Source organism: Leucoraja erinacea, chromosome 22, assembly GCF_028641065.1.
Source record: "Leucoraja erinacea ecotype New England chromosome 22, Leri_hhj_1, whole genome shotgun sequence".
Lineage (NCBI taxonomy): Eukaryota > Metazoa > Chordata > Chondrichthyes > Rajiformes > Rajidae > Leucoraja > Leucoraja erinaceus.
Window position 1 is genome coordinate 21,655,476 of NC_073398.1, and position 21,499 is coordinate 21,676,974.

General features: G+C 39.1%; 1 protein-coding gene across 8 annotated transcripts in view; it reads left to right on the forward strand.

Moving 5' to 3' along the window:
- Positions 1–15,059, forward strand: part of LOC129707784 (voltage-dependent calcium channel subunit alpha-2/delta-1) — a 492,487-nt gene extending 477,428 nt beyond the window's left edge. For 4 of the 8 annotated variants that reach the window (XM_055653085.1, XM_055653086.1, XM_055653087.1 and 1 more), the window contains 2 exons: positions 910–998; positions 4,828–15,059. In XM_055653085.1, coding sequence (XP_055509060.1) covers positions 910–998; positions 4,828–4,864 — 126 coding nt within the window. In that variant the 3' untranslated portion in view covers positions 4,865–15,059. The remainder of the gene's footprint in view (positions 1–909; positions 999–4,827) is intronic. The other 4 variants (XM_055653088.1, XM_055653091.1, XM_055653092.1 and 1 more) reach the window with 1 other exon arrangement.
- The last annotated feature ends 6,440 nt before the right edge of the window (positions 15,060–21,499 follow it).

Consider the following 21,499-nt stretch of genomic DNA (forward strand, 5'->3'; position numbering starts at 1 on the left):
ATGTGTTTAGAAATACAGCATTGAAACAGGCCCACCAAGTCTGTGCCAATCAGCAATCACCTGTACACCAGTTCATCCTACATACTAGGGACAATTTAGCCAATAGCTACAGACCTAACCTACAGACCTGAAGATAGACACAAAATGCTGGAGTAACTCAGCGGGACAGGCAGCATCTCTGGATAGAACGAATGGGTGAAGTTTCGTCTTGAGACCCTTTTTCAGACTGAGTCAGGGGAGAGGGAAATACAGAGATAAGGAAGTGTACGGTGTGAAAAGGAGGCAAAAGAGATGCAGATCAAGTACAATGTAGAATAGATCATTGTTAGCTAAGAGAAGGCAACAACAAAGCAAACAGAGATAAAATATACAGACCTACATGTCTTTGGGATGTGGTATTAAACCGGAGCTCCCAGAGAAATCCCACATGGTCACAGGGAGAATATACAAACTCCGTACAGACAGCACCCATAGTCAGAATTGAACCTGGGTCTCGGGTGCTGTAAGGCAGCGACTCTACCACTGTGCTTGGGGATTGAGTCACTGAAAACAAAAGTCCACATTGTGCATCAATGCATGAACTTCACCTACAACTAGCTGAAAGATCTGAACATTCCTCATCTTTCCTGATGACAAAAATAGTTCCCCATAAATTAGATGCGTGAAAGTACAGTAACACTGTTGCTCACAAGCTTGATGTCTTTGCTGATTGATGTGTGATTGTGTGTGTTTTTTAATTTGTTAATAGTGGGGTATTTTCTGTTTTGTGATTTACACTGTGACTTTCTGCTCTAGGTGGATGCCCACATTATCTCTGCCAGCAGCAAAAAATGCATGAACTCATCTTGTTATGTCTTTTTTTTTGTGTTCCCTTTTTTTCCTTCTTGCTACTTTGCCCGTTGTTAATAGGATGAGCCTATATGCACAACAAGTCGTGCCCCTGCCGTGGCGTCAGCTCCTCTCTTCATTTTACTGCAAGTTTTGATGTGGTGCGGAGGGTCAGTTACTTTCACTGGATTTTGTTCTGTAGTTTCCTTCTTAGGTGTGATATTAACATGAAACTAACATCCTGCAAATAATTGTGGTCCAGAGCGAACTTAGACTGGTTTGATATTTCATATTAGTTTTTAAAATTAAGTTTCCTTTCTGAACTAGACTAATTGTTCGTTGAGCTATCAATTTTCAATGCTTCTCAGAACTCAGTAATTGTTTGTGCATTGTTTCTGTGTTCTTTGTTGATATATTTGAATTTATTTTCACTGGCAAAAAATAATTGTTCATAGTTTTTATCTCAATAGATAAAATATAATTATAGCAAATATTAACCACATTTAAGTATTCTTAAATAAATCATGTCGACATTAAAAAACTACTTTTCAACACTCCAATATGTATTTTTGCTTTAAGAAATATTATTTGGAAAATAAGTTTAGATGATGCAGATTTTTGATGGACTATAAACCATCAAAAAACATAAATCGACATAAAAAACTACTTTTCAGCATTATCTGCATCACCTAAACTTATTTTCCAAATATTATTTCTAAAAGCAAAAATACATTTTGTAGTGTTGAAAAGTATCTTTTTATGTCGATTTATGATTTTTGATGGTTCATAGTCAGCATGATTTTTCAAAAGACTAGCTTGCTGTGTTTATTTAGTTTAGTAAGTTTGATTTAATGTGGCCATGAATCTCCCAAGTTCCCTTTACAAGGTAACACTCTTCCCTTTTCAAGCTCTTCTTGTTCTCCATTTTCGGGGTGATGGTGGCGAAGAGGATGGTAGATATAAGAGAAAGGGAACACCTTTTTGATAGTGTGAGGCCAGGGTGGCTGTGGGGTTCATGGAGGCAGTCAGAGGGTTGATAATACAATCAATGAAGCCAAAGGTGTCATGCATAGCAGGGCTATGGGACATGCCCAACAAGGTCAGGCATGGAGGCTAATGCAGAGAGGAAAATCTTGGATAATATTGGTGTGAAGTGACAAAGTTAGAATAGTTAGTTTAACCGTCTGGAATGAGGATCTCATTCTAGCCATATCCTGTAAAATTATATAGTTCAATCCACTCTGTATACACCTAGCCATAAAAATAGTATTGAAGATTGGAATTGTGATGCAAATGCAAATCAGAAACTTTGACAGTTCTGTGCTGTGAACTTTGGGCAGACATTGGGAGTCAATAAGTTGTAACATGTGATACAAAGCTTAGAAAGTAAGAGTCACAATTTTATTAAAGATCCAAATAATGAAGAAGTGACAATAAAACTATAGCATTGATTTGACTTTCTAGAATTATATTTTTATTTTCAAATTGTTTGATTTTTATTGTATCAGTCACTTTATGTTATGATACCCAATACTTAACGCAACTAGATGCTGCTCAGGGCAACTGGAATGAATGATTTTCTTTTGCGGTTAGGCAGCACTTTATCACATTTTATTTCAACGTAAATACTTTCCAATAGTATGACTATTGTTAAAACTGCAAAATAGTTCTTCTTACATAGGAGGAAGGTTACTTAGCTTGTTTTAATTTACCTATTCAGAATTGAATAATTCCCGAAATAATTTAATTACCTGATTTCAACTGGCGATTATTCTTGGAGTGAAGAACTTCCTGACACTAGGTCTAAGTTTACCTTTAGTTGAGCATCGTATCCTTTGCTCTGAGCCATTTCCCAGCTCCTTTCAAGTTTATGGGCATTGCCAGGCCTAGTTACAGAGTCAACACTGTGGGTTGTGAGGAGGGAGTCTCCTGACTTTCTTCCACACTAATTATAAATTACTGATTATAAACAAGCACAGAGAAATAATCAGATTTGGAATAAGTGCCAACCCCCGTCCCTTCCCCCAACAAAACCAACACTGCAAACTAATTCAGACTTCTTCAAGTTCTGTGTATTTTCCCCATTAGAATGTGCATCATCATCTTTACTGGAATAACCTGGCATTCACCTGCAGTCCTGCCATTAACATCACATCACTGGGCCACCTACATCACCGCAGGCCAAGTTACTTAATACACTGCAGGTTTCTGATTAAGGCTGTAGCCAGACGCACCACTACCACAAACATCAAGTGAGGATCCAATGCGTCAGCATCATTTTATTCCCATATCCATACTTTTTTTGTTGGCAGCTGGGCTTCACATGGTTAGCTTGGAACAGGAAAACAAAACAAAAGATGATTTTTTTTTGATTTAAAAAAAAAAAAATTTTCCTCTCTGTATTTCCCAATTGTTCTCTTTTTTCTTGGAACATTTAATTTTGTCCTCAAATCCGGGTTCCTGTGCTGTGGTGTAGGGTGTCATCCACAAGAGAGAGAATGAAGCCTGCTGTTTAATGCTCGGGTCATACCCCACCTAAAGCAGTCTGTGTACTTCAAAGGAAATTACTCATGCTTAAGGAGTGTGGCATGCTATAAAATATGAGAAACATTGTAGTTCGCCTTGTTCTATGCACCAGAACAATGGCACTGTTTCCTTTCAAAGTCTCCCTATCTAATTGAACTAAAATTCATGTTGTGAGAGTCTAAAAAATGCTGTTAGTGCATTGCCTATTTCTTGAGTACAAACACCAGTTTAAGAAGGGAGTGGCAAGGGCCTGTTTGTATAACTGCTTACAGGGTGAAATACTTTAACTTCTCAGACAGTGTAGGAACTTTAGTAACAGCCAAGATGAGATGGAACTGTTACCTGCAAGGGCTGCTTTGATATTGAACACTGGTGACATGATGTCCTTGTTGCAGTTGGTCTTTAGTGTGTGTGCTTGAATGAGTCAGTGCCATGGAATAGGAATAGGAGATTCTAGGTTCTGTATCTCCACAAGTGTGCTCTAATAATCCAGACCTGCCTTGTGGCAGTCAGATGGAATTAAAAGGATATTCAATTACTTGGTATGTGTCTTAAAGGCAAAGAGCGAGTATCTTCACTTCTATGTTTTAAATACATACAATATTGTAGATTAATGGGCAAAATCTTCATTAGTTGCCAGTGCTAAACATTCAGGCAATTGGTTGTAGATATTTCAGACATGTTCAGTGCTGATAGCTTGATTTTATTTTCCTGAGCTTGAGTTGTACACCGATTGAACCAAAGAAATGTTATTCATTTCACAATTCCTTCAATACCGAATCTCAGAGTGGGACTCACAAATGTTTTTTTTTTAAAAAGCCCCATAATTGAAGCAGAAGAAGATACAGAATGTTGGTGAAACTCAGCGAGTCTGGGGGACAAGGATGGGTGACATAATGGGTCAGGATCCTTCTTCAGAGTTTGAAGAAGGGACCAGACCCAAAACGTCGACTAAAGATTGATTTAAAGTACTGGGGTAACTCAGGCAGCTTCACTGGGGAAAAGAATAGGTGACATTTTGGAGCTGGACCCTTTTTCGAAGAAGAAGAGAAAGAAAGGACTCGGCCTGAAATGTCACCTATTCCCTTTTCTCCGGAGATACTGGCTAACCTGCTGAGTTACTCCAGAATCTTGAATCTACCTTTGGTATAAGCCTGCCTCTGCAGTTCTTTGTTTCTCCAAAACATCAACTATCCATGTTCTGTAGACTATCCATGTCCAGACCCAAAACATCTATGGCCTATCCATGTTCTCCTGAGGTGCCGCCTGACTTGCCTAGTTACTTGCTTTGTCTTCTTTTGTAAAGCAACATCTGCAGTTCCTTGTATCTCCATAATTGAAGCAATGCAAATGGTATTAAGACTGCAAAAATAAATGTGCTTAAATGCTGCCTTAGCTTATGAGATCAATTGAGAACTGCTGGTACAGGATGCGATGTGGTCACTAACTTTATGTTTCTCCCCTTGGTAACAGGAGGATGACACTGAGTGTGGCGGGAGCTCTAGTCTGAGCCCATCCTTATGGTCAATGATAGGAATCCAGCTTGTTCTGCTCTGGCTGCTAAGTAGTGCCAGGCCTTATCCATCATGACCGCAGAGAACGGACATCCATCTCAGCTTTCTAGATCCACCACTCTGTAGCCTTGGAAACTTTTGTCCCCAGGCAGTAGAAGACTGACCATATTCATATCCTGGTGTATCACTGTGTGAAAGATTCATCTATGACTCTCCATATGAAGAATGGTTAAGATGCTCCATTGACGAGTTTAAAAGAAATTTAACGGTCATACAATGGTAGCAAATTGGATTGTCAGTACTGAAACCTGCCAGGCAACCTATGGGAACGTTAATGCATTTATACAAAAGAAACAAATGATTAAAAAAATCTAGATTTACTTATCAGGTTCATTTTTTTGTTTAGCCGACTTGAATTCGGATGAAGGATATTTTTAGTTCATGGCTTACATTGGCTGCCTGTAACTAATTTGAACACCATTTAAATGGGCAGGTAACATGTAAGCATGGCCACCTGTCCTAATGGTAATATACATTGGAAAGCTTAAACATTATGAAGGAGTAATTGCAACCATTTCAAGCACCAAAGGCCACTGATTATTCCGTGGCTTTATATACCATTATGTTATCATTTGCTGTTCTGTTACCAAAGGATGCCTGCTGCCCTCATTTCCTCCCATTAAGCCATAATTCAATGCCTGACGCCCTTCATGTTTGCTGAAGCAAATGCTTAATGATTGTTGTACCCCACATAAGAAATAGTGCTAAGGCTTGTGAATGAAAAAGCTGTCATTGTGGCAATTGAGTTTGGACACTGATGCTTTTTTTGCATGAGATGCTGCTACTATTTTCTCTTTTTGTTTCAATATTGGAGTATAGTTAATGTGCAAGGGCGATTGAGTGAGTGAAATGTTGTTGATGTGGAATTTAGATAATATGATGTGATATAACTGTTTCACTTAAAGCAACTGAATATTGTCAAACATACCTCTCTCAAAGTGCAGTGAACAGGCTGAAAGATTGGGAATGATACTAAAAGCCATTCCAAAATTTAGATTATATATTTTTGAATGGCTAGTATTAATTTGAAGGCTGGATTATGACAATCTACTTCTGAGGAATATCTGTAACATGAGAAATGTGAGTTGTGTTAGTCATTTAATTGAAGTACAGGAAAATTCCCAAATTGTTTGGAATGCAGCAAATGAAATTTGAATTTATTCCAAAATAGATTAAGCTGAAATTTGGAAACCATTTGATTCTATGGGGAAATTAAAGAACATGAGGCGCAATTTGGGATTTCATATCAGTCAGATAATCATTGTATTTACCTACAAATCATGCTGCTGATACCAACCCTAGACATTGTAAAGACTGCAAAACCCCAAAAGGTGTGCCTTCAAGTTGAATAGAGCTTTGGGCTAATATTAAGGATTTCCATTTCACGCTTCAGCTTGACGGTGCAGAGCATTTACTGAGAGGATACAAGTTCTTTATTTCAATGTAAAATCATTACTCCAAAGTATTTATTCTGAAATATAATAATTGCTCTGTCAACATCAGCTGCCCGGGGCTATAGGGTGGGAGAATTTTCCTAAAGTAAATAATTCAAATGACAAAATAATTTAAACTGCATCAGTAAAAAAAAAAAAAGATGGCAGCAAATCACTGCAACGTTTTGGTTGTTTGGGTCATCTATTTTTATTCAAAAACAGAGGTACGCTGTAAAACGTCTGCAAGAGCGATTCAGTATTTCATGATGTGTAAGTAATAAAATGTTAATGTGTACGGAAACAGTATTTAATACATTTTGTGTAAGAGAAGGTTAGTTTTACGGCGCAGCTGGTTAAAATCACTTTGGGTAGGATCTTTGAACGAGATGTTGCCAGAGGCAGCAGCCTGCAAGTGGATTCTGCGACTTTCAGTGACCCTTTTGCCTGCAGGCTTTAAGTTGTTGGCTTTCTTTGCTGCAGCATCAAATTTGCAGAGGACTTCATTAACTCGGCATTAATTGTTTTATTTCCAATGGCCCAGAACTTTATCCACTGCATTTTTTAGTACGCAGTGCCCAGACCTTGTGTTCTGGTGGTGTTAGGCCATGAAAAAATATACGTTGGATTTGGGGCACGTCAAAATATCGTTATGGCATGTGATCAGTGGGGTACCTCGCAGCCAGGGCAACAGGTTAAGCAATGGACACAGATGTTATTTTAATTGTAACCAGGTTATGGGAATCTAAAAGCTAGACCACTTGCAATTAGTCAACATTTTTAATCTCTGTCCAGGCAGTATTATCCTCTGTCCACATGTTCCCTTGGTGGGTCCATTTACAGATTGATGCCTAATTCAGCAGTGAGTACAACACTAGCAGTGAGTAAAGCAAAGTAACATGCCTTGCTAATATTTCTCTCTATTTTTAAATATGTCCCATTTTTAATTGGTTGAGTAAATGGCCTGCTAACAGGCACACGTGAACGACCTCAAATTTTCTTCCTCTTCCCGTGCGGTCTTGCCTCCATTTGAGGCTTTCTCTGAGCTGAATGCAAGTATTCTCTAATGAGTTCATTGTTACTCACATTAGATCAAATGTTAGCACTTTGATTTAAATCAGTTCAGTTTAGTTCAGTTTAGTTTATTGTCACGTGTAGCGACGTACAGTAAAAACTTTTTGTTGCTTGCTAACCAGTCAGCAGAAAGACATTGCATGATTACAATCAATCCATTTACAGTGTATAGATACATGATAAGGGAATAACGTTTAGTGCAATGTAAAGCCAGCAAAGTTCGTTCAAGGATAGTCCGAGGGACATCAAAGAGAAAGATAGCAGTTCAGCACTTGTCTCTAGTTGTGGTAGGATAGTTCAGTTGTCTGATAACAGCTGGGAAGAAACTGTCCCTGAATGTGGAGGTGTGCATTTTTCACACTTCTGTACCTTTTGCCTGATGGGAGAGGAGAGAAGAGAGAGTGACTAGGGTGCGACTCGTCCTTTATGATGCTACTGGTCTTGCCGAGGCAGCGTGAGGTATAAATGGAATCAAATGCTGTCATAACAGAGTGAATTAATTATTCATGTACTTTGGCCAACACTGCTGATAAAGTTTACAAGTGTGGAGAGAACAAGTGGCAAGACATTCAAAACATACAAAGATGTGCAGCCATGACATTTTGGCAACTTTCAGAGATAACTTTGCACATCAAGGAGATTTTAGCTTTTCATTAATCTTGGAGGCACATTTCAATGAATTTGTCATTAATATTTCATGATTTCAGAAATAATGTATATTTCCTATTGTTTTGAAACATTATGTTAAGTTTATTGTATTTAGGCATCTTCACCCCAAATTTTAAAAGTTATGGATAAACAATCAAATATCTATGCTTTGGTCACTTAGTAGCTTACAGTGGAATTGCTGTAAATCATTTGTGTTGTAAATTTTGTCCTAAACAATGAGCCAATTTAACATTAAGATTCTGAGAATTAGATATTAGTCAAGAATGAACTGCAAAGGAAGTATTTGCCATCATTGAGAATGAATATCCTCAGCTCCCAAATTCACACATCCGTTGCCAAAAGGTAATTTACAATATACGAGGGAAGGCATTAACTTTTCTTTGCCAACCTTAAAATATTTGGGTTTCACAAATAAATTGACCCACCTTGGATTTTATTCAACTTCTCGATGCTTAGGTTTCAAAATAAATTGGAATTATAAAAAGGGGATGCTTCTAGCCCTGTGGCACAATCAGTTTGTTACTTAAATTTGATTCTATAGGCTAAGGTTAGCCTGGTGAGACATTGTAAGGGAAATTAGAGTAGATGCATATGCAATTTATCACAAGGAATGGTTTGATCATTGCTTTTCTTATTTACTTGCTTGAAGCACCGGATTGATATGTAAGTGTTTTTCAAGTCTCTTTTTTTGATGATAGCTGCAACCTTGCAAATTAATTGATTTCAATGAAGAGTCTGCCTCTAAGGATCTGAATCAATATTTGCCCAACATGTTGCTTCAGAGCAATTGCAAGCGGTTTTGTGATTCTAGTAATCCTCTGATCAGTCGAATGTATAGTTCATTTCAGATATTGTATAGTAATCTGTGCTGTCAAAAGGGTCATCCATCACTGATTTGAAGCACTTAAATTAGTTGTATGCAATGATCCTGATTCGTTGTTAATGATTCTAATTTGGTTAAATGGTTGTTTTCCTATTCACAGAACATGTATGCTTCAAATATACATTTAATATATCCTCTTAGCCGTAATTTTCTGACATCAGTCGAACTTTTATTCTGGAGAAACTATATTAAACTTTGTCATTTTCTTCTTGTCCGCACACAAGATTAGGAGTTGTTCAGCCAGAGCTGAAATCACTTCTCGGCATCCGCATACAATGATGCCTGTCTTGTGCTTCTTGTGCGTGGTGGTGGAAAGATTGGTGGAAACAGGGCCGTGACATGAACTCTCTTTCCTTGACACCTCGTGGCTTCTTTATTCAACATCTCTTGTTTATCTCTTGTGACTCCTTTTTATAGATTCTTGCATTGGAGGAGTCATCCTCCCACATCCACCTTTCTACACTCCTCAGTATCTTGTTCTTTTTCCACTGAGTCATTTCTCACTTTTCTAAACTGCTTCTGATGCAAGTCACCCCTATCTAACCTTTCCTTATATGACAGCTCCCCCATTCCAGGTACTGGTAGAACAATCCTTCTTTCAGTTGCTTTCAACAAACCCAAAACTTGTTGCAGATGCGGGTTTAACCAAAGAAAGACACAAAATGCTGGGGTAACTCAGCGGGTCAGGCAGCATTCCTGGAGAACATGGGCAGGTGACGATTCAAGTTGGGGTCCTTCTTCAGACTGATTGCAGTGGAGGGAACAGTGGAGCACGTCTTTTCTAGCTTTCTTTCTCCTCCCTCCCCCACACCTGAAATAAGTCTGTAGAAGGGCCTCAACCCGAAACACTACATATCCATGTTCTCCAGGGATGTTGCCTGAGGTGCTGAGTTGCTCAAACCTGCATCTGGCTTCAATAACAAGAGCTGATGTAGCTCCACATAAGTGAGGGATAACCTACCTATCTTTGTGGTGCGTTGACCTAGAAATAAAGACTAATATTTGTGTGGCTTTCCTCTCTAGTCTCCTAGCCTTCGTTTGTGAATTGTGTCCGTGTATTTCACTGCTTTCTAATCTTTCATGGTTGTGTCAAGTCCTTTATTATTTTTACAGCTAGAATGGACAATGTTATATTTTCCCATATTGTGCCCAACTTAACAGATCTTTGCCTTCTCACCACTTACCCACATCACTGTGGCCTCCTTATGTTCTCTTTGCAATTGACTCCCCCAACTTTAAGTCATTACAAACATAATTAATGCTGGTCGGTATATAAACTGTAATAAAGTTGAGGCCTAAACATTGCTCCCTATGGAATACCAATCATTATACCTTGTCAACCTGACAATGTAAAAGTTAATGAAATATGAAGGTTGTCTCACACTCAGTGGCAAATATAATGATGCTAATCCATCACTGATAGTGTTAACAACCTGCTTCAGGGAATAATACTCTGCAATACCTTTCTGTTTCATGTTTCTCCCCAAATTGATGCAGTAGATATCTGTAGAAAGCTGATACACAGTAATGAACCGAAAATATATTGGTTTCCAGCTTTACTACAATCCAAAACGGAACAGGTTAATTTGTTTTTTTATTAATTTTGTTTTTACATTCATTAGTTTTTACATTGCTCCATCACATTGCCCTGCGTAAATCTTACCGTAGGGGATTTTGTACTGAAGCCAGTAATTGTTTTAGTTCTGCTTTATTGGCAGGCACTATTATAATTTGGATAATAAGACAGCATGCCCAAGAAAACCACTACTTGCCTGTGTAATTGTGGTGCTAGCTCATTAACTAACCACAACCTTGTTCAGAAATACTACCCTTGTCATGTTATTTCACATCTATTTTTAACTATTGGAGAAAAATGCTTACAGTCAACATGTCATTAGTAAAATGCCAAAATGTATCCATGAGGAAGTAGAATAGGTTTTGTTGCAAACTGCCTCCATGTATCACTTTTTAGAATTGTGGCCACTTTATCGCGAATACTCGCACAACACAATGCATTCACAGAATAATCTCTGCTTCTTGGCGTTAAAGAATGGCCATTCACAGCGACGTAAGTGACGATATCCATGAGGTCAAAAATAACATTTAAAAAAATTCTAATAATGTAAAATAACTTATTCCCAGAACCTTTCCCGAGAAGATTCAGGGTAGGATGTGCAAAGAAAAATGAATAGACAATGAAAGGTTGGCAATACACCACAAATAGCATCACAGGTGGATAAATAAATTGTGTAGTCTACAAATACACTTTACAAATTCTCGGGTCTTCCGTTCAAATCACTTTCTCTGGTAGACCATGAAGTCAAAATCCTAATACATACAAAGTAGTAGTACGTTATCAATGTCATATGATTCGGCCCATTTCAATCAATCAATCAATCAATCAATCAATCAATCAATCTGTTTTATTTGTCACATGCACATATCAGTGCAGTGAAATGATTTTGCCAGCAGCGTTTCAATAAAAAAAGAGAACACACAATACACAATAAGATTTAACACAAACATCCACCACAGCATTCTTCACTGTGGTGGAAGGCACAAAGTACAGTCAGTCCTCCTCCATTGTTCACCCGTGGTCGGGGCCATAAACCTCCGCAGTCGCCGCTTTGGGCGACCGGATGTACAGGCCCTCTCATCGGGACGGTCGAACACACTCCGAGGCTTGGAGGTCCCGAATCGGCGCTTTCCTACCGGAGACCGCGGCTTCAGGGTGTTGTAGGCCGCAGGCTGGCAGTCTGAGCTCTTCTGTGGCTGTCCACGGCGAGGGGACCCAAGCTCCGGATGGTAAGTCCATGCCGCGCCCGCGGCTAGAAGCTCCGCAGACCGCAGCTTTAGGATATAACAGTCTGTGGGCCAGCAATCGGAGCACTCCCTTCTGGCGACCCCGGCAAGGGCTCGGCCGCTCCGCGATGAAAAGTCCACTGCTGAAACTACGGGCCCGACTCCACGAAAAGCCACTCCAATCCATGCTGTTGGGCTGCGAGGGAGGCAACATGAAAAAGCGGTTCCACCCTTACCCTCCCTCACCACCCCCCACACAAGACACACTGAGACACACTAAAAACAAGTTAAAAATGTAGAAATAACGAACACTATGCAGGCAGGGCAGCCGTCTTGCAGCGCCCGCACCGACCACCTCTTCCCCTCTTTAAATCTAGTATTACCCATGAAAGAAAAAGCCCCAACATAAAAGCAAATGCAAGATCAATGTGATTACCACTGATTTGAAAATCAAATCCAGGCATTTTCAGGGTTTGTATTATACTTAGTTTCACTGTGGAAGCATGTTAGATTTTCCCATCCCAGCTAACTTTGCCAAATATGGCTCCCCCATAAGTGTTTTTCAGTTTTAAATTACAGATGATTTTATAATCCATAAATTCTAATTCTTCCATTTGGTTTTAACTCTGTAACTCAGTGTCATGGGACATTTATTTCATCAAAGATTCCTCCCATAAAGTGAATATGAAGCACTCATGTAATTCTGAAGGCAACGTTTTATTTTCTTGTTTGTTGTGGCTTAAAAATTGAGTCTAATTTCCCTGATTTGAGAGTACAAATTTGTTGGTAGTTTTAGGAGGATGAAGTCAGAGTCTGAAGAAGGGTCTCGACCCAAAACGTCACCCATTTCTTCTCTCCAGAGATGTTGCCTGTCCCGCTGAGTTACTCCAGTATTTTGTGTATATCTTTGATTTAAACCAGCATCTGCAGTTCTTTTCTACACGTCAGTTTGCCAATGATAAGAATGTATTTCACTCTGCTACAATGCAGAATTATTCTTTGGTTTTTGTTTTACTTTGAAAAGAATTTAGTTAATTTTGACATTCTCTGTTAGAATGAGAAACGTTCTATGTGTAGATCAAATTCCATTACATGAGTGTCACTGGTAAAAAGAGATGACATAGGATTGCTGTCTCTATGGTGAGCAAGATTCCTTGTTTCTCCCACTCCCAGTGTTAGAGGAACACTCTTGCCTGCCTGGCAAGAGTGTACATGGCATTTTTTATAAACATAACAATTTAGATTTCTTTAACAGTTTATTTTCGGACCTAAATTTAATTGAGCTTCTTATAAATTGAAAGTTTTTTGGCAAATCCCCTCAGCTTTATCAAAAAAATAGTTTCATGTTGGATCATTTAAGATGAAAAATGGGATATTTGTAATTATTTGAGCCTCACAGAGCCAGTAGGGAACCTGCTATTAACATGTACAGAAACATTATTGAGTAGTTCAGGGCTTTGCATGGTATTAGCATGTTTAGCATCAACCTTGTAATTTTTTATCACCATTAGATCTAACTGTAGCAATTTTGTTTATATTCATGGCTTTAGAATTTGCCTAAAGTTTCATCCATCCATAAGCTTGTGATTAGTTTCTCCAAATGCCTTCATACAGATCTTTACTACAGATCATGAAAGCAATCATAATTTTCAACCTTCCTAACACCAAATGCTGTAAACTCCTCTACTAACTGCTTTCAACACAGAAACGCTGCGATTATAGAAGTCCCCTGCATCAATTTCCATGTTTCTTCCAGAAATGTTCCTTCATTGCCATTCATCTTGTAGGCAAGTAAGTGGCACTTTGTAATACATGGTTTTCAGTAAGCGTGTGATAATGTCATCATATAGTATTTTGTACAACAAATTTGGCAGGATTAATGGTACATGATTCCTTTTCCTGAATGACATCTTGAGGATTTGTAACAACCACTGGTGAGCAAAAAGGAAACTAAGGTCATGACCCAATAGAGCGACCATCCTTTGCCTCCACAGATGTTGCTTGACCCAAATAAACTGCAGACATCACCAGTCTGCTTTTTGCTCCAGATTCCAACACCTGCAGCGTCATTTTTTGTCTCAAACCTCTTCAGAGAACATGCAATTAAACATATTTTTTATGATTTAACAATTTAACCACAACTTGTCAGGTTAACTGGCCTTAGTTTCCCAGCTGTGATTACTTCCACATTTTAAATATTTACATGATTAGAGTCCTCCTGAAACCTCTTGAAACCACCCAGGAATCCCAAACTGTTAATTATTAACAAAATGGCATATTTACACAGTATTAATATTTGTGTACTCTTCCAATAAACACGGGTAGGGTTTGGCTCGATTATGTCTTTTGAACTGAAAATTCATATTTAATAAAATTATTCTGTTTAGTGCATCCCAATATAAATGGGCCTTGGTCAGCTTGTTAAAGTTTATATTAGCTCAAGGGCTAGTTCAGTCCACTTGTAAAATAGAATCAAGAATTGCACTGCACTCTTCAATTGGTGGCTAAAACTTAGCAAATTTGGCAATGACACCAAATACCCTTTATCTCCCTTTGCTCTTATGTGAAAAATGAAGCAAGAAGCAAAATGTTTCATAAGTAAAATATTAATTCAAAATATTAAGATTATATCACTAGAACTATGAATGGGAAAATACACAGTTAAACTGTGAATAGGAAAATACACATTTAAAAGTCATTATTTCAGATTAATTGAGAGAAATTAAACAGAATTGTTGCATCCACATAAAGTATAGCCAGTGAGTGGATGGATTGGTTTTGAACACATTTTCAATGAAGCAGTTTTAGTTGTGCTGGAACTGTGAAACTTTGAAGACCCTTTTACATGTACAATTTGATGTTGATTTTTCTTTAAAGCTTATGCTTAGATGAATTGGTGAAGAGCAATGCTGCCATGTGTGTGTGTTTATATGAGGTTTAAATAGCTTTTTTAAAATAAATAATCATCTAACCCTGTAGCCTTACTGGGTTGCAAGTTGCAAAGCTGTCTTACAATGTGAATGAAGGGAATTGTGCTGTTATTGACCATAGTGCAGAGTGTCCAGATCCTGCTTCAATGGATTGTTTTATTTATGGTCTTCTTGTGCTTTCTGAACGTTATGTGGAACCTGACAAGCCTGAAAGAAATTTTGTATAAATTTGTACAATACTCTTTAAAAAAAAAAAGTTTATAATCTTAGAAATGTTGTGTTACTTTATTCTTGTGCAAATATATTCAGAATAAAAGATTTATCAGTTAAATCATTAAACTGCTTCACCATGCTGAATTTGTGAACCTTTATTTACCCCATGAATGGACTGTATGAGAAATGAAGACACTCCGGCAGTAAAATAATGGAATCAATATTAAAATATTTGATGTTCAGCATTACCGGAAAGAAAAAGAGTTGTATTTATTTAGCGACTTAAGACTTTGATAATGATGGCAAAATTGGACGTTATTAATATCAGGCTCTAGCCTAACCTTGAACTAGGAGCGGCTTTAGATTTCCATGTGAGGACACACATCCAAAAGTTACTGTCAGTGACTTGCTGCTGAGCAGGAGACAACCCCATGATGCTGGAGAGCATTGAGGTTCTGACCTCCCGACAGAAGATCCTGTACTAGGTGAGAGCTCCCAATTGATGCAATTGACTGAACTTCCTCAAGATACTGACGTAAGTTTTAGATTCCTTTTTTTAAGTCTTTGAGTTAAGTGACTGTTCAAATGTGATTGCATTAAAGTGTTTAGGTTTGTCGATTTGATGTTTAAAGTTTTAAAGCTTTCTTATTGCCTTTGAACTACATTCCATCGGCTTTGGACGGTTCCAGTTATGTTTTAGGTCAAGATGCAGCTGACTGTCAGATTTTTTCTTTTCTTTGTGGGCAGAGACTGGTGCCGGTGGGATGGTTTCTCTCACTTCTTTGGATCCTCGCTGCATGTAGAGTCTCACGCAAAGGATCTGAACAGCTTTGCACTGCAATTTCCCACTGGGACCTCGCCTCATTCAAGTTCATATTTTTAATATCAAAGTGCAACATGAGCTGTCTGCACTCACCACTGGCTTCAAAATCTGCCATTTGTCAGGAACAACCACTACACTGTGCTCACAATGAACCATGTTGAAGCTCAGTGGCTATTGTTACCTTCATTTCAGCCCTTTGCAAACAACGATTTTACAAGAAGATAAATGATCAATGAATCACTCTTGGTTGTACGGTCTTGGAGAGAAAGAAGATCAAGGAGAAGGGTAGAAATTCTTGCTTTTCTTAAAGTATCCCTGTATGTTAGTTAATGAACGATATTATCAGCAAAGTAGGATAGAGTGGTCTTGGTTTGCTGTTGATAGTGAGGAAGGTGGTCTCGGGTTACAAATGATATTGCTGTGGTTCGGTGGGGGTGCTGCGAGTCAGCGATACACTTAAAACTGCGACTGTGACAAATAAAATTAACCTTGACTTTGGTTTTTCTCAACTGGGAAGCTGGGTAGAGCATTTGATTCTGGTAACTTTGAAATTATATATTTTGAAGTGTCAAATAAGGGTAGGACATATACTACATATATTCATAGGACATATACTATCACTGTTGTGTACCCAGCAGTGTATTGAAGAACGAATGAAGATAGCATTGCAGGAAGATAGGGTAGAATCAAAGGCTGTTGGGATTCTGGCCTTCCTGAGCTGGAATACAGAATGAAAGATCAGAGAGGTCTTGGTCCAACTTTATTGGCCAAGTCACAGCTAGATTAATCTATACAGTTCTCACACTAGGGGAAGGATCTGAGTCAAGAGGATGCAAAGCAGATTCACCAGGATGTTGCCTGAGACGAAATGTTGCCCTTATGAGGAAATAACCATGGCTTTGCCCAGAAGAGGCATGGATAGGGTAGATGGTAAGAATATTTTTTCCACAACAGAGGGAGAAATGCCCAGAGGCTGTGGCATAAATTGAGAAGAGGTTTAGCTGCAATCTGAGGGAGAATGGTTATACAGAGGATGGCTAAAGTTTTGAATGCACTGCCTGAGATGGTGGTGGGGACATGTAAGTCAAGCAACATTTCAGAAGCATCTGGAGGAGCAGTTGAATTGCTGAGGCATAGTAGGCTGTAGAACAAGTATTGGTAAATTGGGTGAGTATAGACAGGTACACGGTTATCAGTATGAGCTTAGATTGGGCCGAAGGGTCTGTATCTATGCTGATTCACACGATAACCTCATCTGAAAGATGGGGACTGTCGGACTTGCTCAGCGTAGCACTGATGTCAGTTTGGATTGTGTGATCAATTCTGGAATTCTGCTGAAATACGCAAACTTTTAAACCAATGATAAGGCAATATATGTTAAATTAAACTGGAATCTGGTTTTATGTTAAAAAAGTAAAATCCATAGATGACTGTAAGAGAAACTGAATAGTGCCGAACTGAATATGCACCAGTGTGAATGAAGATTGATGGCTGACTTAGGGCAGGACAAGATAATTTTAACTGAATAAATGAGCAAGAGTCCTGAGACAAATTGGAGACAGGCGCAGCAGGAAATGGAGATATAATTGATGTGATATCTCTCAGCACCAGGCAGCAAAAGATGGGGCTTTTCACCATTAAATACCATCTACTTCTATTTGAACAACTGTTCAAATATAATTTTGTAAGGACTACAAAGTAATTCACCATAATCCGTTGACATAAGTGTGAGACTTGATGAAGAGCCATTGATTTTCCTCCTCCTCCTCCTCTCCAGATACATAGTCACTGAGTCTCACAGCACAGAAACAAGCCCAATGGCCAACTTGCCCATGCCGACCAAGATACCCATCTACACTAGTCCCACCAGCCTGTTTTTGGCCCATATCCTTCTGAACCATTCCTATCCACGTTTCCACACATATATTAGATCTAGTCTGCATGCTGAGGATGTTAAATATGAATGTCTATCTTGGTTAGGTTGATGATATGATGTGTTATTGTTCCTATCTGGGTGAGATTGGCAGGAATAGGGAAGAGTTTATTGATCAAGATTAACAGTTCAAGAGAGAAAATGTTTTCAAAAAATGTCTTACAGTCACATCATCAATGAAAGCTGCACTGCAGGGAAGGAAATCATTTTAAGCACAACAAAAAATGCTAAATGTACTAAGGATTTAGAGACCTTGTTTCTGCTTTGTAAAATGAAGCACTCAGTAGTAGGAAATTACATTTGTTCTGAAACAGCCCAGATGTTGTGAAATGAGTGCAATATTGAAGATGACTCCAAACCGTGCCGAATCTCCTCGGAGGACAAGGGTTGTTTTGCAGAACATTTGAATATTGTTCAAATTTAAATCCCCAAGATAGACCTACCGTTGAGAAAAACATCCAAGCTCCTTTATTTTATTGTGAATTTTCGGAATGTGCAAAGGGACAATTTACCGTTTTATATTCAGTCCTCCTTGTAATGCTTCACACAATTGTTAGTTCCACAAAGAAGAGGAATGTGAGCTCCACACAGGGGAGGTGGAATGACCACTCAAAACCTTTTTATGTCCTTATGGAGAGGCCTTTAGTTTATTTGCTTTGTTTATTGTGGCATCTGTTTAAGGGATTTTTTGGCTGTATGTTACTTGTTCAGCACCATCGGTGCAGAATTGCTTCTGAAATAGCATTAAATGCGCCGTGTGAATAAGGATCACACAAGGATCAGCCAAGAAGGATCAGTGTGCAATGTTGATTTGTCGCCATTGCCAAGAATTTATTTTATATAATGTTATGTTCTTTGGTATTGTGCAGTTGAAAGTCTTTCTTTCTCAGAGCAAAACATGATCATGACCACTTCACATTACCCTGGAAATCGGACTGCGTACTTTGAGACATGAGTTGCCCTCACACTTCTGAAGCAATTTCCCTGCTGGGGAGAAACAGTTTTACATTCCATTCTATGCAGTTTCCTTTTGTGAACTTCATGCTATGAATGTCTGCCAGGTTGAGGCAGCCCAGCCTTCCCAGCGCAGTGCTAGAATGGGACACCTTTCAGGAGAGGCAATAAGTTCATCCTTTCTTCCACTCCACATTCAACCACATCATGAACCCCGAGCACAAGGCACTCTGGTGAACCCACTGCATCACTGTTCAACCTGTTGTTTCCTGATTTTCTTCCCTGACCGGCCCATCTGTCTACCTTGAGCTCCAATGTCCAACCCAATCCCTGGGTACACACCAGAGAAGCAGTTGGGTGCATGGCAATCAGCTCAGGATCAGGCGGACCCTGGCTTTTGAGCAGAATACATAGTGACACACTGCAGGGGGAAAACGATGCAACCTTGGGCCTATTGTGGAGAAGACCCTGAGCTTAACTGAAGGGAGGTTTAGTGGTGACTAACACCTTGTTGCCATAGTCATTGAGCACACCACCAGCTCACTGGAACCCCCAGCAATGTTCTTCAATTCTGCAGCTCACGCTTCTCACCATTCCCTCCCTTCCATCCACAGGTTCAGCATAGCTCTTTAAATTCATCATAAACTCATTGCAGGTTAGGTATTGATGGATTTCAATTAACCTTGGCATAAGTTCCACAAACGCTTAATTCATAAAATTATAGGGTCATAAGTGATAGGATCATGTGATTTTGAGAATCCTGCACCAGCACTCCCATGTCCCTTTGCTCATCCGATTTCTGGATTCTCTCCCCATTTAGAAAATAATCTATGCCTACTACCAAAATGCAAGACTCCGCACTTTGCTACACTATATTCCATCTGCACTTCTCTACCCACTCTACAAACGCATCCAAGTTCTTCTGCAGAGTCTCTCTTTCCCTACACTACCTGCCCCTCCACCTATTTTTGTATCATCCGCAAACTTTGCCACAAAGCCTTCAATCCCCTCATCCAAATCATTAATATACAATACGTAGAGCAACGGCCCCAGCTCCGAACGCTGTGAAACTCCACTAGTCACTGGCAGCCAACCAGAAAAAGCCCCCTTCATTGCCACTCTTTGTCTTCTGCCATCCAGCCAACCTGATATCCATGCTAGTATCTACCCTTTGATACTGTGGGTTCCCATCTTCCTTAGCAGCCTCCCGTGTGGCACCTTATCAAAAGCTTACTGAAAATCTAGGTATGTGACTAGGTATACTGACTCTCCTTTGTCTATCCTGCTATTTACTTATTCAAAGAATTCCAGCAAATTTATTTCATTTACATTTGCTATTGGCTGCAAGGAAACAGAACCTTACTTCTACATAAATGAATTGCTGAAGGCCAGATTTCGATGCGTGTAAATTAATAGGCCATAAACCTTTGGCATACAGCTTGCTTCCATCTCTCTCTCTATCATGCTTCCTATTATTATCACCTTTAGTTCCCTTTCTCTTCACCTCTCATTCTCACTCTCAGCTCTTACATTCCCATTGCTGCCCATTGCTGTCCTGTTGCATATCACTTTCTGTCCCAGGTTAATCCAATGTTACAGCGATGAGCTACAATATATGGTAAATATAGTTGCATCACACCAAAAATGTTGTTTGACGACATGCAACTTAATATTTGTTTGTATTTTAGTGACTGATATATCTAATTTTCCCATCTCACATTCTATTAACATTCCACTCACCTGCCCTTCACATCTCCCAAGGATAACTATTAAAAGGCCAAAGGTTGACGAACCCTGGTCCTAAAATTTGTACAGAAGCCTATGCCATATCGTCTCTGACCAAGGTCATTGTAATTGTAACTGATGAGGCCTGGCACAAGGGCAGGAGGCACCACAGAATAACCTGGGTCTCTGCTTCTCTCGCTTTCCCTACCCTGTGGCTACAACCCTGCTGCCAGCACAGAATCCTCTGATTAAACATATACTTAATATATTACTCATAAAAATTACTAGTTTATAAATAGTATATTGTCCAAATTATTTTCCTTTGAAGCCAATTGGCTCTGGAAACCTTTAGTCCCAGATGTCATTGTCATGCATCCCATCTCTCTCCTACTTAAATCATATATGTAATCAACTTCACTTTGTTTTCAATCTTTCTTAATTACAGACAGATTGTACTTATAGTTGCTGGATAGGAACATTACCTAAATGATGAGGCATTTATACAAAGTTTCTATTGAAATTATTATTGCACCGATCTTGAATCGTGTGTTATGAGTAGCATCATCCCAGTCAGTTAAGTAACATGTTATAGTCATTGCTTATGATGGCGATCAAGGAATCAAAAATTAATCAAATATTAAGAAAGAAAAGATGGTTTGCAGGAATTGTTTCATGGCTGAATACAAAATCAAAAAATGTTTATCATAACAAATAGTAGGTATGTTACAATATTTACCTTCAGACCTTCAGCAGCGCTGCAGTTCTGCCACTGGCCGTGTGCGCAATTTTGGCGCCTTTGAGGGGGGGAGGGGGGGGCTGGGTTAAAACGTGTGGAATATATTTGGTTGGAGTGCAAGCTTTTGCTGAAGAATCATTCCGACGGCCTTTCTGTGTATTTTTTTTTTAATCGCCCGACTAATTCAACGCTGGAGTCATTTTAAAATCAGCTTCTAAAGCCGTCAACGCCGACAACAGGGACGGATTTCATGTAGGTGACAGGTAAAAGAAAGTTGTTTATTTTTATGTATAAAAGTGGGCCTTAAGATGCCTTTAGTTCACATTTTAAGTTGCGAAACGGTGATTTAGTCCCCAAACGAACCGGCATGCCAATATGGGGGTCTAAATCACCGCAAAC